Consider the following 18,334-nt stretch of genomic DNA (forward strand, 5'->3'; position numbering starts at 1 on the left):
ACGGGATTACACCCTTTTTCCAGTTTACAGAAAGATTTACAAAGAAAGAAAAAAGATTAAAAAGATACATACATAAAATACATAAGTATACAGAGAACTTTTTTTTAAATATATGAAATATAATAACAAAGTATAAATATATGTAACGGTATCACATTGTTACGTTATTTATTACATATTTCTTAAAACAAGTATAGGATGAATGGAATAGATCGAAGTTATCACAGTATAAGTTAATTTCTGACATTGCTCTGAAAATAATCAAGTTATTTGTATAATTGGATGGTTGAAAAGGAACATAGAAAGTAGATGAATTTCTCGTATGGATGTTTGGGATTCGGAAAGTTACTAAGGACAATAAATCAGGGGATTTAATCTTATTATTCAGAATATTATTAAGGAAGAACATATCAATATGTCTTCTACGAAGTGAGAGAGATTGCAAATTCAAATGCTTGGTAATTTCAATTCCAGGGTCATTATGTGACTTTTTCTTAAGATTATATTCAAGTCACTTGAGAAATTTCTTCTGAATCCCTTCTAGAGCATTAATATGTGTCTAATAATATGGATTCCATATCACAGTGCCATATTCCAGAATAGATCTCACTAGGGTAGTATAAAGCAGTAATAAGCAATTTACATTTTTAAAGTCCCTACAAATTCGTTTGATAAACCCCAACACTTTGTATGCCTTAATAGTTATATGTTCAATGAATGCGTGGTATTGTTGCAAATGAACAAATGTATCAGTTTGTGCGCCGTTAACGTCAGGAATATTTACTTTTTTTGTTTTTGTTTTTTTTTATTATTTAAAAACCAAGTTTAGGAAACAATAGCAATATTTAGGAGGTAAGATATGCCGTCGCATGTTCTCTGATAAATTCTTTGCATTTTGGTACCTCATTTGTAGAGTGGTTGCGTATAAGTTGAGGAAAAGGTATCTATACAGTATAAATCATATAGAAGATGCGACAGAAGTGGCGAGAACAGAAATCAGCCTTCTAAGTATGGGATTGAATTGGGCCTCCTCTATGCAGCCCCCTTGCCTGTGACCAAGGCATTCGCATTTCCGTTGTAGGTCGTGGCGTTACGCTCCTTTCACACAGCACGGTTTCGCCCGTACGGGGGAAAACCGTACGGTTGTAAGTGGTTTAAAAGTAGTTTTCACACAGCACGGTCCCGTCGTACGGTGAGAGACTTCAGTTGAGCATTGGCTTGAGTCGGATGTGCACCTGTCTGTGTGTACTGCTTAGCTAAAATGGATCGAGAGCAAGCAATGTTTTTAATTAATTATTATCTATCGATGACATCAAAATCAGGTTTCGGCGCCAAACAAACTCCAAGCATTTCACGTCGCATTTCTATATTTAAATACTGCAAGAGTCTTGTCCCACAACACAGGCTTAGATTCTACCAAAGATATAAGCACCTGAGCGTCAATTTCATACATTTTTCCACAGTGAACTGAGCAGCGTGCACTCACTAGCGAACCAACCGTACGACTGAAACCGGGCTGTGTGAAAGGGGCTGTTTACTCCAATGCGCTACTACGCAGTTCGACGGGGACGGCGACCGTATGGTTCTAGTGGCAGACGGCAGCTGTATCACGGCGATAAACCGTCACCGTATCAGTGTGAAAGCTCCCATCTGATTCTTTGCGCCACTATTGGAATGTGCCCCGTACGGTTTTCCGCCGTACGGGCGAAACCGTGCTGTGTGAAAGGAGCGTTAGGCTGCCAAGGAAATAACCGCGGAGGTCGTGGAAGCAGCGATCGAGTGAGTAGTTCGAGGTGGTCCCTTTTCTTTCCTTTTCCTGTTTCCCTCCTTAAAGGAATTCCCAATGATGACTCGTGACTCGGGACACTTTTACGTAAAGAGTGCAGTGAGTCACTGAGGGAATAACGAATAGGACAAACAATTCTTTCCGTTCACTTCGCTTGCAGGCGGATTTATCCTCACCTCCCCTCTCCTCTACTGGCAAACTTCCACCCTGGTCGTTCGATTCCTAGCGATTCGAGCCCTCGTCATTGACCGGACTCGAAGATAGTCGGGAGAAACAGGGCCGTGTTACAGAGTACTCAGTTACTATGCACCGAAGTATCCTTAATGGTCGAAAATTTACGCCTATTCCTCTACAATTCACATAAATATTCCCGTTCCTTAAAAAAAATCGTGCAAATTAAAACCTGCGAGCCTCTTCATACTTTCAAATCGTTATTTCCTATTACTGAAAATTTGCTTACCTGTTTGCTTACACTCCACAATTTGCTGGCTCTATATCAGCGAGTTATATTTGGAAGTAAATGCTATTATAAATAATTTTGTAGTTTTTTATCCACGTCCTTTCAATAATTCCTCAGCGAAAACCCGCCGAAGTTGAAGTTGTGACCCAATTCTTTTGCAGAAGACTTAAACAGTTGATTAAAATATGACTCTTAAATAAATTATCTTCCTTTTTAAGTTTATTTCACATTGACCCATCGAATAGCACCGAAATACAACTCTCCAAAATCAGGCATATCGACCTTTTAGGGTGCACATAACACCGTAAACATCCATTAAAATCTTTTACCATTGGTTTGAACATTTAAACATCCTATCCCTCCCGCTACTGCCTTCGGTACACCTGAAAAAGAATGCCATCGTTTAACAAAATGTCCGATATCTGTAGTGAAATTATTTATTGGCCCACTCACTTAATTCTCTATGCAGATAGTCCGCCAGTTGACGCAAAGACATCCAGCGGTGATGAAAAATTATGCAGTCATATCGATCTTGGGACGAAATAGTTTTGTTGAAATGCGCATCTATGAATGAGACGAGGAAACTGATTAGTGTACAGAATTACTGTGAAAATTGATGCACTGTTTTATAGTCTGTATGCCGTAGGGTGGCGCACGGGCCCGACGGCTACCTGAGTCGGTCACATTGAGTTTTTCTGATCGGTCCTTTCCTCCCCCCCCCTTTGCGCTCGCGGGCCGACTCAGGTAACTGGCGGGCACGTACGCCATGCCACCCTAATGAACGCAGGCTATAGTAGCCATGGTTTAGTCTGAATGCTAACATGTTATTAATGATTCTACTTAACAATATTTTAGCGGCATCAAAGTTTTCATGCCAAAGAAAAATTAAAGTACGATAAGGCATTTAATTCTTATTTTTTATTAATTACAAACAAAAATTATATGAAAGATTTAACAGGTAAATTAAAAAAAAACTTCAAGATAAGCATCCTGGCACAAAAATCGTGACGTAATATATTTTTTCTTATATCATATAACTGTAAGAGCAGCAGACTTGAAATTTGGCCTGGTGACTGGAAGTCGATTAAGACTTGGCGATGGATGCCTGTGCTGCATTTCCCCATAGTTCCACGACGCCGTAGACAGGATGAGGGACATTGGAGGCAGCTGGTCCTTGATCTTCTCCGTTGACGAAGAAGTGCAGGCTTCCAGTGTTACTCCTCATCACACCAACGCGAGACCCAACCTTAGAAAAGCGTAGTTTTGCAAGGAAATTCATATTGCGTTGACAAATAACTATGGAAGATCAGGAAGTAATATATGGGTTGATAAGAAAGAAAGAGAATTGCAAGCCCTCCACCGATGGCAAGCAAATAACCCTCAAGCTACGGAAGGTAGCTAGATCGCAAGTTTTCCATCATGTGCGGAAAGATTTAGCATTGAGAGCAGATGCATTATTTCTCTCGGAATGGGCAGAGCAAACAAAAGCCACTGTACGCGATAGTTATGAAGATAATGTTCCGAAGGACCAGGAGGTTTAGATAATAGAAAAGGCAATGTTTCAGATACATAATTTATGTCAAAAACATAATAAGGAGAAATTTTGAGTGCAACCGTTCTATCTGGGGACTACGAGCTGACTGCCTGCCCACGGCACCTAAACACGTGGGGCAGTTCCACAATTTGACTTACTTAGTCAACCAACACAAAATTTGACTTTCTGTGCTAACAAAAGAATAATGAATTGAAATGGGTGGGATTCAAAATGATCACAAATACTTCAAACAGTCACTTTTAATCATCTGTTGACCCGAGGGTCTCTGCAAAGGGGCCCTCACCCAATATGGGACGGATTAGTGGATTTTGAGATAGCTTAGTGAAATGACTTCTCCCGAAAACAAAAAGTAACATTAATTTTAATCGTAATGCTCTATACAATATGATACCAAAGAACAAGGTAATCGATGGAAGAGCCGGGAAGTTGAGATGGCCGGACGTTCTTCCGGAAGTCACGGCTGCACTCCAAAGTAAACGTTTCCCTCTTCCGAAGGCTTAAGAGAAGAAAATGAAACAGTGCGCCCTTATTTTTGCTTTTGAACAGGTAGTCTTTCACACATAGATTGTGTGCGCGGGCCCTCATGCCAAGACAGCACATAGGTTCATATCCTTCTATTCTTCTTTTGAGTTGGAATAATAAGGTGGATTTTTTAATTGTTTTAAATTCTGTTACATTTTCTTATAATTAGTGTGATGGAACTAGTTTCTAAGATGATTTTTATCTTCGGAGATATTATCACTAAAATTGATTGTTTGCATTCGTTCCGTGCCGAATAACCAGGAACGATTGGGAATGATCGCATGTCGTTAAAATTAATACAGCACTTGTGCGACTGATACAAATGTTAGCTCTATAAAATGGCGGCCTCTGAAAAACTACGAAGAGCGTAAGAATGGGTTGTTGTTTCGCTTTTTGATCTGTATTAAAAATTGAAGTCTGTAGCTAAGCAAGAGGGTGGTTGAACTTGAGTTCCAGTATGATAGATAGACCAGAGAGTGATTTAATCAAAACGTGGTTATTTATGTAAGAGTGGCACATAGGCAAAGCCGAGTGATTCACGACGTCCATCTATTCCTTTATTGGGGACCTGGACTGAGATTATAAGACGAATGCATGTGGTTTCCATATCGTCCGTGAATTTAGAAGATATATTGGAAAAGAAAACATTTTTCGGCTGAATTCCCTGTGAGTGCATTGCTTTCCAAATGACGATTTCTCTTGCTGCCATCTAGTGGACGGTAGTTGCAGCGACAATTAGGCAGAGAGGGTATAACTCGGTAAAGGAAGGAACACCTCTAATTCGGGATTACTTACCTCCAATGCGTCTAAGCTTTTACCGTAATTTTTGACGAATTCTTTTCCGTTAAGATAAGTATTTCCGTGATACATTGCCCACGATCCGTTCCTGTGGAGTCAAATTGACAAAAGGGAAATGAAATTAATATAAATGTAGGATGATGTGATGTTTCCTCGCAATAACGTATGGGAAACAGTTCATTGATTACTTAAAAAATAAACTAGACAATAACGTGATCAATAAAGTCAGAACGTTTTTATTTCACTAAGCATTGAAATAATTATTTCAACAAGTAATTGGGATTAACGTTCTAACAAATAGCAATTACAATTGATCGTTAAAAATTTACTCATCTCTTTAGTTTAGTCCTTTCTTTTTACAAATTTTAACATTTAACTTTTATTATTTAAATTTTTACATTAACTGATACAAAAATTATTGCAGTTAATTTTATTCGTTAAATTTTGGTGATTATATGTTCGAATTTGGGCACGATGCTTGTTCAACTGAAAAATGAGAAAATGAAAAGGTATCTTAGAATGCAATGGGGTACTTACGAGATACTGTTTATATGAGGTAGTTGTTGATTCTCCGCTGGAGGTAGCGTCGTGACCCCTATGGCCAACGAATGCCCGAATTTCGTATGCTTCTTCTCTAATGTTATCTCCAACAGTTCATCGATTTTAAGCGGACGATTTGTGTATACGACGGCATTATTTTCCTGTTCTATGCTGTAAATGAACAAGAAAATGCATTTTAAATCGTTTCAGGCTTGTTGCGGTGGAACTTCGATGTGTCTATCGTAAAATATAAACAAAAAATGGTATTTTCGACTCTTAAATATATAACTCCACTACTGACCATGGTTACGACAGTCTATGCCATTTTAAGGTGATTCCCTCTCGTGTATTTATACCCTGAGCCAAGGGAGGCTGAGGGCTTATGCAGAAGTGGCGAGAGGAGAGTGGGGGGGGGGGGACAGTTTGGTACAGAACAAATGAAGATCGATGACATAAAACAGACAACAAAGTGTCGTATAGGTGAGCGTCAAGGTATATTCGTTATATGGAGGCTTTACGTTACATTAAGGTGAGCCATTACAAAATAAAAAATCACTACGAAGTCTAAATTTTCCATACAATCTCATTAAGCCCTTTTTCATTGCAATGTAAACTGTCTCTGTCAAAGTTGCTGAAAATGATTACACAAGCATAAATGATTTGCAGAAATAGATTCTTAATTATTATGTATACAACTTCTTCTATGTTCTCTAACTCTGTATTTAAAACCTCTAGAAGTCTGGCAACCTTCGGTGACACAGACAGTCAGATGCAATCTAACATAACAGCAACGTAACTCCTTACACTATAATTTACACTCAATTGTTTAATTTGAAGGACAAATATGATCGTATGCACAGAAGTGGCTAATTAATTCAATAGTTTTATCAAAAGCCGTCAAGAGTATCGCATTTCCCGTAAAAACTCTTCATTTTCTTTACCTGAGTGCACTAATCTGGTCAAAACCTACCTTGTCCTCATGTTCTGAAATTGATGTCCTAACTCTAAGCATTATTATATATTTCCTCACTTTCTCTTTTATTTAAAATATTTTTATCTCCGCTTTCAATTTGTTTAACTTTTTCCTTTATTTCGAACTACGAGTAGTTTTATAGCGAAATTTTGTTTCCTTAAATTGTTGAATGGATCATAGAGACGGCAGAAGTTATGTGCGAAGACGGAATTCCACGGACCAAAAAACAATTTTCAGGATTTCAGCAGAATTGGTTGTTAACTAATAAGCTATTACGTTTCAGGGTCTCAGCTTAGTCCCCATAAAATTAATATCAATGCATTGCCACTGTGTATACTTTGGGAGAAATACTATTTGGGAAAATCCAGAAAAACAGTCACTTAATTTGATACTCACTTAAGTTTTCTTGCAGTCAGACCGTTATTAATGACGGCCACATTTTTCCCACATTTAGTGTGAAACAGAAGTTCATCCTTTCCATATTTATTTCGATTTGTTCCAGTAGACGACGATACACCTATTAAAAATTAATAAAAAAAAGAATTTTAAATTACATTTTCAAATTTAACCGTTTGGATAGAGTTTCTAATAGCATTCAGGTGAAGATATTATTCAGAATAAGAAATAATCAAGGCCGCTTTATAATCACAATTTTATAAGTATTGAAACTCCACGAATTTATCATAAGCGCCTCTCTGAAATGAAATGATCCCATAAGATCAAATTTCTCCTTTTTAGATGTAGCTAGGATGGACATACGAGGGTCGTTTGATAAGCCCGTGACTTTTTGCTTTTATCACGTAGTAACTATAGATATAACAATTCTCTGGTTAGTTGCCATATATTCGTAAACAGCTGTTAAATTTTGACCTAGTTAAGTCATTTATTTTGCATTTGATAGCCATTTAAAGCAGAAAACCATGTGAATATTAACGATAATGGAAAAATTTAATTTTGTGCCCTAACTTAAAATTATTTTTTGCGTAAAAAACGTCGCCGAAACCAATAACAGAGTTGATAAATACTATGGAAACTCTACACTAGCAATTTCAATGATGAAGAAGAGTTTTACTGAATTCCGTTGCGGTCGTAGCTGCACAAGTAACGTCAAACGATCAGGACGCCCGAAAGGCGTCTTTAAGCTAGAAATCGTCGATAAAATCCATGGAATGATATTAAAAGTTCAAAAAATGAATTCTAGTGAGATGAAATATGTTAAACGCATATTGGATGAGCGCTTACGTCATATTTTACATGAATATTTGGACACGAAAAAGCTATCGTAAAGCTATCGCTAAGCATAATCGTATGAACTCTTCAAAGAAGTGTTTGGCAATGTTCAGATGCAATCCGAACGAATTTTTTCTCTATTTCGTTACCGTACACGAAATGCAAGCCATAGAAATCCAACAATTAATACCGTCGTTTCTGTGGGTCAACGTACACCAAAGAAGGCTTGGGTGGGTCTGTCGACCAGCAAGGTCATGGCCACAGTTTTTGGAATGCACGCGGTGCCATTCACATACATTATTTTGAAAATGGTGAAAAGATCACCTGCAAATATTATTCAGAGTTTTTTGACCAATTAGATATTGATTTGAAGGAAACAACAACCTCATTTAAAGGAGAAATATATCGGGCTAAGAGGAGTCTATGTCCAGAAGTAAAACACATTTTTGCCGAAAAAATAAATATTCTTCAAAAAGTCATGTGCTTATCAAACCACCCTCGCAGCTTGATATTTAGTGATATCCACTGATGACCGTAGATGTCGGTTGCCTCCTCGAAATACAATACCACACCAAATCATGAGACAGGAACGTTTGAAGGAAAGTATGAGAACACTTACCGAGAGAGGTGATTTCAATGTCTGGAGAATATGTGCAGAGTGCATTTACCTGATAGCGTTCCTCTGATGTGCACACTCTTCCTGCCTCCGCATTCTGTCACTGCCTGCGACAGCTGCAGGTTCAAGAGGTCGGCTGCCGCTGTGTCGTCCCTGTTTAAGTGGAAATCTGTCACCCAATCTCCCTCAGTCAGATTTCTCCTACTGCTCAGCGATAGTCGCAGGGGAGATGCGTCTCTCTCGAATCCACACTCTCTCTCCTCCGTAGAAGACACGCTCAGCAGACTTAAGATTGCGATCATATTCCTAAACATCTCCATGTTATTTGATGGACTCCTTTTCAATGTTTTAGATCTTCTCTTCCTCAAAGCACGACAGATAATAAGCACAGCCGATCAAAAAGCTCCTTATATAGTCTCTGCTGATCAGTGAGCTGATCTTTAATTAATAGCCGGGTTATCGCATAGGGGTCAATCCATTTCAAATCACCCAGGCAAGGTTGCTTGGCACTTTTAATTTTCCTGATTATTTTTTATCATTTGTTGCCTACAAGTAGACAATCACAAAACGCTATCCAAAAAATTTAAATACCATACTTTTTTTGGCAGCTTTTTAAATGGGAAAATTTTGACGAAAAACGTGGTTTGCGTAAAGTTTAATTTCGAAGCTGTTCTAAAAGATATTAGAAAAATTAAAAAACCAGTGTGTTCAGCAAAGGAAAGCATTTTTTATAAATTTTCTATCATAAAATACACTCGGTCAAAATCTTTCCGTAAAAACTCGGGAAAAATTTATCGATACTAACTTCTTAATACCATAAATTTTTATGAAGGAAATGATACCTATAAAATTTTATTTCCAAGTTGAATACTAAAAGAGCTACTTGCAGTACAATTTTTAGTACTGAGAATGCCCTCATTTTTTTCTAGAGCTTGTCGAACAATGCCGAAAGCCTTCTTACGTCGATGTTCGCAGGTCAATATCTAAAAAGGGACTGAATGAGAACAAGTGAAAAATTTTCAGAATGAACTTTATACACATATAAACATCTCATAAAAATTATGCCTCAGACTCTACTACATTTAGAGTTGCGGAGCAGTGAAAATCAGTAAAAACGCAACCATTCTACACGCTCCTGAAGTGCAAACAAGGTCGCGTCCTGCGCAAATTAGCACACAAGGGCTTGATTAAATGATTACTGTAACAATAAGTATTGTTTAACTTGAAATTACATTTAAATTGAAAATTTATTTAAATATAGAAATATTTTGCATTTTCGGCATCGTGACCGACATCTGTTGTAAAAATTTTGTACTGCAGCTGACCATTGCAAGTGCATTGTGGTACCAACAGAGGGCAGTCACGATGCAAACCATGCATAATATTTCTATTTTTAAGTAATATAAATGTATTTTTTATAGTTTAAACAATACTTATTGTTACAGTAATTTTTTAATCAAGCCTCCAAACCAATTTTCAAGCCATTATTCATGCCTTCACTTCTTTATCAAAGGTGATAGTAAATTTACGAAACCAGTGAGAGTTTTGTTGATATCATGAAAATGCATAATGAGATTGCTATCAGTGCAAGAACGAGCTTCCACTATTTCAAATTATCTTATCTGTCTCATAACCCTTTCTATTTAAGCTCATATACTGGCTATTCTTATCGTTAACATTTGCAAAACCCTTAAAATTTTGCATTACTTTTCATAGAGTAGTGGAATTCAGCCCAGTTTCAACTTTCAAAGGATTAAAGTCTAAAACCGTAAACGTAGGTTATTTTGACCCTGTGGTCCTTCATCGGCCCAAATTGAGAAAATAATACAACGTACTCTGGTTACCTTAAGGAAACAGTTTTTCGACTGATTCCATCTGTTTCCACCAGGCGGCAGCACAAAGATTTTAGTGATGTATTCCAATCATTTGATTGTTCACCCCTTGGATCAGCAAAAGTAGTTTTCTTTTCTTTGCGCAACCACGTGTTTTTCTGTACTCTTAAACTTTTGTTTGTGAAAAGAGCTATAAGTTTGGGGATTAATTACCAATCCCAGCTTGAAACCAAACCTCTTCCCCCCCCCACCTCCCACATTAACAACCATAGTATATATTAACCTGCTCCCACCACATATTGTCTGTATTTGATATAATGGTGTGATAGCCGAAACCGGTGATTAAATAGAATTTTTCATCAACTTGTGGAAGAAACAAAGTGTCCTTCATTATTAATATGGACCCCTTCCACCACGTACGAGCTTCAAGTTTCGATTTAATCCGGGGAGTATCTATTTATGAGCATAATTTAATATTTAAGACATTGGTATAGTTGAAATTTTTAAATGAAGATAAAGTTTATGTGTAAAAAAATTCATAACAGCAACAGGTCTCCTAACCTCAAAATTAAGACTTACTTTGGCCCAGCTTTTCTCTGGGACAAAGTAGGTTTTACTACTGCAAAAGATGTTTTCCCCCATCATAAATTCTTTAAATGCATATTGTGTTCTTTTGTCTGAGTCAAAGGGAGTAGTAGACCTATATTTTAGTTTTTATTTATTATATCTGTCCTGTTTTTGGCCCCAGTCCTATAACTGGTAAAACAACCGAATAATTGGAGAAATTGCAGAAACCTATAACTTAAAATATCTCATTCTTCAAATATGTAGGTAAATTGGGCCGACAAGTTTATATAATATATATTGTAGCGGTAAGGACCGGAGCCGGCCCGACGCATCCTTTTTTAACATCGCGGCTGGGGGGGTTACGTCTGCGCGCACACTCACAATTTTAGCATTTTTTTGTTTAAGGAAGTTCTATACTAGATTTATGTAAAGGGTTTATTATTTGTGTTTATTGTAGTATATTTTTTTATGTATGTGAAATTGTGTGAGAGTGGATTTCCGGGAGAGGCGACGCAGTGGTTCTCTCCCGGAATGCGTTTGAAAACCCGCCTTTCGGCCGGGGAAAAAGAGGGCGTTGTGGTGCACCAGAGGTGATTGTGGGTAGTGCAGAGTTTATAAAAGGGAGAGACGAGAAGGATAGCTCTCTCTCTCCTACGGTCTGACACGAGATAAGTCAAATAGTGGCGTTCAGTGACAAGCAGCAGCAGCCAAGCTACGGCACGTGGTGGAGGCAGATACGAGGACAGCTCTTCAGGGGTGGCGAGAACATCGGATAAAGGAAGTAAGCTTGGAAATTACCAAAGCCCGAATAGATCCTTTTGTGTCCAGATTGTTCCCCCCTTTGAAAGTCCCAAGAGTGCTCCCCACAATAAGGCCCTAGTGAATTTACTGTTAGCTGGTCTTAGTCACGGCCCTGCAAGACTTAAGTGCGGCACGTGGTGAAGCTTGAGCATAATATCTGAATGTTAGTGTCACTTGGCGGATCATTGAGCCCGACTTCAAGACGGGTGGCCACTTGAACAGTAACGCCCAATTTATACTTGCTTTGCACGGAAAGTTTTTTTTTGTGTAAGTTTGATGTCACTATTTTTTACGTTGCTCATTCGCCAAAGAGCGTGGGTATATTTTGTTGTTGGAAACATCAATTTTTTATAATCATTGAGAAAGTGCTTTTGTAATTTTGAAGGAGAAGCCGAAGGTGAATATTTCATGTTGGAGGTGACGCCGATGGATTTTGGAACGGGGATTTATTGTGTGTGTTTGGGGAATGCTTTAGTGTCAGTGTAAATTTTGGAACCTATGGTAGTTCAGTTATTAAAAATCAATTGTAAAAGGGATGTCATTGAAGTTATTTGTTTTGCTATTGCCACGATTTCCTTAAATCCTGTTGTAAGTGAGTGTGCGTGCAGGCACGAACAATTGGGGAACTTGATTTTAAGCCCGGAAACGGTAAGTCTCCGTAGGGGCAATTTTCTATTTTGGGGGAGTGGAGAGTTAACAATCACATGTACGGGGAGATATCGAACGGGAGGCGAGCGGGCGGCTCTCGCGGTTTGAACCGTTACAATATATTTATTTATTATAATGCAACAAAACTGCTACATGTAAGTAACATGCTGCGTCTGTTGGGGTCATAGATTAAGCTACGTACTTTGAATAAAATTTCGTAAATAAGGAGTGAAAAATGTAGCTAATGTAATTCAATTATTTGAAGAAATAAAATGGTAAAAAATAAAACAACACTCATATTTGAATATATTTTTAAATCCTTTAAAACAAATATTTTAACCGCGTCTAAAATGTGTGTTTCCATAAAACATATTGATTTCCTCTTGAATCCAAGTCTTCCTTTGGTCGTAGCTATTCTTACAATGCTTTTAAGCGGGTGAAATCGCCTGTGTCCAAAGTAACCCAAAATCAGGAGTAGATAACATTGGCCCAGGTAAAAATATTATTTTAAATAAACAAAATTTGAAAAAGGAGTTTAAAACTACTGCTTAGATACTGTGCCAAAGACAGTCTAAATGGGTTCTAATGTTTTAAAGGTCTGAAAAGTAAAATGAAGAAAATAATCTAAAATAAAGGGTTTGTAAGTGGGCCACAGAAGTCCGTGTTCACGGTGCATGATTTGTAAAGTAACACATGGAATTATGAAAAATATCAACATTTCGCGTACTAAGTATAAACTTCGCTCGCGTATTTCAAGAGTTTCTCTTGTCTCCGAGTTGTACAGAATTAGCCTTGTCTGTTATGCATTACTAAATACACTGGTTTGGTGTAGAAAATTTATTTTGGCCAAAAGCATGATAAAGCTTTTCGAGTCTTAAATACTGGAAATACCTATAGAAACATTTGATTTGTGTCTCTTTGCACATTATATGTACTTTTTTATACACAAAATGTTTACATTGATGATTTATATGTAACAACCAACAGAAATGAACAAGTGGGAGCACATGAATTTCAAACAAGATCAAGACAGTCCCAACACAAAATTTTAAAGTATACTGGGACTAGCCGCGGTGATAACTTTTACGGGAGTCACCCGCAATGCCCAATCGTGGGAAAGATCCACAGAGAAAAAATCATTCGCCTCGGTAGCTTAACTGGCTAAAGCACTCGACCGGAAATCGGGGAATCCGGGTTCGAATCACGGTCAAGGCGAATGATTTTTTCTCTGTGGATCTTTCGCACCAACACAAAATGATAGTGAATCAAAAATCACTAACTCTTGCTTTACTGTGTGGTATTTCATCATAAGTATTCCTGGATATACACAATTACATATACCACTTATTTTTTATAAGAGCACGACCCGGGTTTCAATGAATTATCATCATCTTCAATAATTTGCGGCTGAAGTGTTTTCATTTTATTTTAACTAGTGAGTTGAGTAAAGGCATTGAGCGGGCACTGCCGAACTTAGATTCAAGAGAAATTTCAGGATTCAAACAATATTGTGTGGTTATTTATCATTTTTGATGTGAAATATCAACTGCATAACATAAAATTATTCCTGAATTCATTAAAAGTCAGAGGCTTTATTACTTTACTATTACTTTTGGGTAGATTAAGCACTCTTGAATCACCTGTGTTGGTGCGCTGTGGTAGACTACTTCGGGAAATGTTCCGGCACAGACGACATCATACGAGGTTTTCTTCAGCCGTGGCTTGGGGGAGGGAGTTTTCGGCGCGCTTTAAAATTTAGCAGTATTTAGCATTCAATATCTCGCGAGGGAAAACTCAGATTTTCATGCGGATTTATCTCTTAAATTGAAAAACTATTCTGTCCGCCGGTTAAATAAATCAAATTCATACACGTTCCCCATTCGTTCTGCTTGCGAAAAATAATGGATTTTAGTAAATGCAAGGTTGAACTTCGTTGCAGTATTTACTCTGATATGTTAACGGCTGGTGTTCTAAAATCCCCCGCAACACGCCTATTGAGCTGGCTTTTGCGTTTTTGAGTAGTTGTAGATCATAAAAATTAAAAGAGAATAAATACTATGATGTGAGAAAAAGCTTTAGCCAGTCAGAGACATCTTAATTTGGAAATGTTCATAATTTTTTACTGAAAATAGCCCATATTACTGTACAAGATGGATGTGTTGTACTCTACCTGTACTCGCTGTTTATCAGAGGCGCTAGACCAGGAACGTTGTAAGTCGATATAAGGAAAATTATATGGGATGGCGGGACTTCAAACACGGTGTTAAAACCAGAATGGTATCCCAAAGAACATGCAGCACACAATGCAGAAATCAATTGCTGATCGCCTAAGACACAGGCTCAACCAAAATCGTATTTACCCACGTGTTTTCGCAAAAACTAGGAAATTAAATGAACTCGGCAAACTTTAAGAGTGTGAAAAACTTTTATTGCTTTGATAATGTATTTGGGCGTTTCCTTATGCGTGCCTTCACATCACTAAAAAGTAATGTTCCTTAGGAACATACTTGTCCCGGAATAATAAATTTCATTTTCTATTCTATCCTATTAAATGTATATTAAATGCCTGAAGATTATGGTGCACTCTAATTGAAAGCTTAATTGCGAATTAATTGCCAAAAATTATTTGAATCTAGTTTTGATGAGCATATTTCAATTCATACATTTCTATGTGCGGTAGTTTTTCAGAGAAAACGTTATGTCTCTGAAAAAACACCTTTTTCATACTCCTTAACGGAGAATTTAGATCATTTACAACAGTTTTTCTGTTTCGATGTTATTGGACCAATGGAGCTGTTCCACTTTCTGTCACTATCATGTTTTCTTTGAGACTTCTTCAGGTGCAACATGTAAACATTCATGTGTACGAACGGAATGTAGAGCTTTAGGAAATTACAGTAATGCTTCTCCGTACGTAGATTTTGCTGTCCGCCAACATGCTATTACGCTGAGTAAACCAGATTGAAGGAAAATTCAGGCACTGTGTTCCTTTATCGTGCTTTACCACATTTCATTTACTGTTCTTGGATAACAACCATCGGCGAAGCATATGATGAGAGTTTAAGACAGGTATATTTAATTCTGCCTTAAGTTTAGCCGCGTTAGAGCAAGATCGAGCCTCCTGATGTGAATTTGAAAAGTTCATCTTAAAGCTTTTGAACAGTCGAAATGTATGGCCAGCAGATATTTTGCCGTTCTGCATTCCATTTGCGCAGATAGCATTCACTATCCGTACCTTCATGCGATAATATTTAACACTTTCTTTTAGTTTATTGTACGTAATTCTCTTAAAGAATAAGTGATCAATAAATATGTATCGAAGAATTCGCTTAAATACGTTTTTCATAATTATGTGGGCTATGAGTACTCTAAGGGCTATCTAGATGCGCGGATTTGTTTCGGTGGGCGATTGTTGAGCGTTTATGCAGTGGAGGTATCGAATTTATTATAATCGATAGTTTTTTCGCCGTTTATCCCAACAATTCACTGGAGTCAACTCATAAATTACGAATGCAGAAAACTAAGAGACCCTCAATAAAAAGGTTTCCCACTCAGCAATGATCTTTTGTCAGTTTTTCTTCGCGAAGAAGAGGAGTTGCTACACATGAAGAAGGAAAAAGCTGAAGCTGTTGTGTGACACACTTTGACGATCAAGAGAAACAAGTGATCTTATAAAAAAAATTAGCCATGCTTCCTAAGATTGCCAACAACAATTAAAACTTTATTGCCTACATTTAAAAGGCCTGCTGAAGATGGAAGGGCCATTTATGAATCTCACCAAAATAATAATAAATAATCTGACCAAACAGCTCAATTTAAGAGATTTCGAGAACCCATCACTTGGGAACATAACTTATTCATATTTTTTTCGTGATTAAATTTACCAATGAAAATGTTGAAGAAATTTTTGTACTAATGTATAAAGGTAAAAATACCATACATCCCAAAACAGCGAGGTAGGCGTGAGAACTCTCTTCTTCTCTGTCCGAGCTTTCTTTCAGGGAAATAGCACTCGAAGGCCTTTTATCCATCCTTCCTTCCGGACGAAGCTGCTACATCGCCATTCTTCTCGTGTTGCCCTGCGATTGTCATCAAGAGACCCGCAAATCTGACTGGTATTTATCGAACAACCTAACCACTATCTATGTACAAATCAGTAAAAACAACAGCCCTCATCTGGAAATTCAGCTTGTTAAAACCACTTGTCTGTTTCCACATAGTTTTATTTACACCGATCATGGTTTCCGCAACTTATGCCATTATCAAGGTTTTTAATAAATAACCTTGATAAAGATACAAGTTGCCAAAACCATGGTCGGTGTAAATAAAAGTGTGTGGAAACAGACAAGTGGTTTTAATAAGCTGAATATCAAAGATTTCCACCGTATCACGCCGGACACTGTATCTTTTGGCAACTTTGCAAGACGTAAAAAAATGCCGTATTCTATAAACCGAGCCCCTTCCCGATAAATTAGTCGCTTGCTCAATCAATTCAGCATCACATTACCCCTATAATACACAAAAAAATCGAATGCATACGACTATGCCTGAAATGCTCCTCTATTTTCATCGGCCAATCCTCCACCCTCATTTTCATCCTCAATGAATTATTTCTCTCTGCTCCTCTTCCAATCGCCATTAATGCCTCCTCCCACCCATGCTCCTCTCTGTTTGACGAGTGTCGCAAAGTGGGAGAAGTAGTTGTAGCAGAGCGTTGACTTAGTAGCCACCGAGCAGGGCCGGATTTACCCAAAGTTACGCTTTAGGCACCTCTCCATTGAGCGCCCCTCCTCACTTAACCCCCCCCCCCCCCCCAGTTCCCGATTTTTATGATAAGGCATAGCCACTCCCATGAGGTAAGGTTCGGAAAAAAGATATATGGCTGACAGCACAAGTTTATACTTGAAGTTTTACGCAGCGAAAACATAGATGATTAAATTAAAGAAAAACAGCTTGGAGCAAAACTACATGAAGCAGGAAACATAATAAAGATACACTGTTGTATGTTCCAGAGAAGTTTTAATAACCGACCCAGGTTTCTACAATACACTATGTCATTTTCGACATAGTTTATTATAGTTATTGTCGAAACCTTGGTTGGTTATTAAAACTTCTGTGGAACATACAACGGTGTATCTTTATTATGTTTCCTGTAACCAAGTTCCACCAAACATCGCCGTCCAGCCTTAACTTAATTACATGAAACAGTTTAACCTTTAAGCAAGTAAAACACTTTATGAATACCCTTTCCAAAAATAATGTCTAACCTTAATTCATACAACAAAAAAGAGGAGTAACTTTAAAAATAAAAACATAGCGTACTGCTGTCACTGAATGACCTGCCGCCCTTGAAGGCGCCCCTTGGACTGCGACGCCCCTGGGCACGACTGCCTCTTTTTCCTTACGAGAAATCCGGCCCTGCCACCGAGACATTATTACCCTCGGCGTATAAAAAAGTCTTCGTGGAGTAGTGCGTCACATTTGCAATACAAAACAGCCAAAAAATAAATCAACTCATGAATGGGCTTCTCATAGGTCTCAAATGCTGAGACGCCATTGGCCCGGAATTGTTTTGGGACCAAGGGTAGTTGTACAGGAGAACATTTGTTCGAAGTGAAGGCAGTGAAACATAAGACTCAGGAATTTGTGACGCGATTGCCTGTGGAGGGAGTTGAGATGTGAGCTACATCCCACCAACCCTTTGAAGATTGCTCACTCACTCAGTGTGGCCATGACAATAATAATGTCGCGAGAGCTGCGCAAAATGAATCCTTCGTCAATCAAAGGGAAAGAATGACGCAAATGATATCGACAGTTGGAGGTCAAGAAACAAGACATACGACAGGCAATTTTTTCGAGTTATTATATTTAGTCGAGAATTATATTTAACTTGGTTCGGAAGCACTGTGGCCTTAATGACCTTTCATCGCTAGGTCATCTGTGATGACGTTAATTACCTCATACATTTTCCCGCCAACATCAATGTTGCGTCATCAAACCAAATAA

At 38.0% G+C, this 18,334-nt stretch overlaps 1 protein-coding gene across 1 annotated transcript; it reads right to left on the bottom strand.

Annotated features, from left to right (window-relative positions):
• Nucleotides 1-3,176: 3,176 nt before the first annotated feature.
• On the bottom strand, nucleotides 3,177-8,844 carry LOC124163552 (neuralized-like protein 4). The gene is made up of 5 exons (XM_046540536.1): nucleotides 8,533-8,844; nucleotides 7,031-7,151; nucleotides 5,659-5,832; nucleotides 5,119-5,209; nucleotides 3,177-3,492 (listed from the first exon to the last, which is right to left on the bottom strand). The coding sequence occupies exons 1-5, from the start codon at nucleotides 8,798-8,800 to the stop codon at nucleotides 3,331-3,333; spliced, it is 816 nt and encodes a 271-aa protein (XP_046396492.1). The 5' UTR covers nucleotides 8,801-8,844; the 3' UTR covers nucleotides 3,177-3,330.
• Between the last annotated feature and the right edge of the window lie 9,490 nt (nucleotides 8,845-18,334).

Source organism: Ischnura elegans, chromosome 8 (assembly GCF_921293095.1).
Source record: "Ischnura elegans chromosome 8, ioIscEleg1.1, whole genome shotgun sequence".
Taxonomy (NCBI): domain Eukaryota; kingdom Metazoa; phylum Arthropoda; class Insecta; order Odonata; family Coenagrionidae; genus Ischnura; species Ischnura elegans.

Excerpts from the sequence above, each read along its gene's own strand:
- LOC124163552 (XM_046540536.1), bottom strand. The coding sequence starts at position 8,800 with ATGGAGATGTTTAGGAATATGATCGCAATCTTAAGTCTGCTGAGCGTG. Across the intron at positions 5,210-5,658 it reads CCTCATATAAACAGTATCTC|GAACGGATCGTGGGCAATGT; the intron begins GTAAGTACCCCA and ends TTGACTCCACAG. Across the intron at positions 3,493-5,118 it reads AAAGCTTAGACGCATTGGAG|GTTGGGTCTCGCGTTGGTGT; the intron begins GTAAGTAATCCC and ends CGCTTTTCTAAG.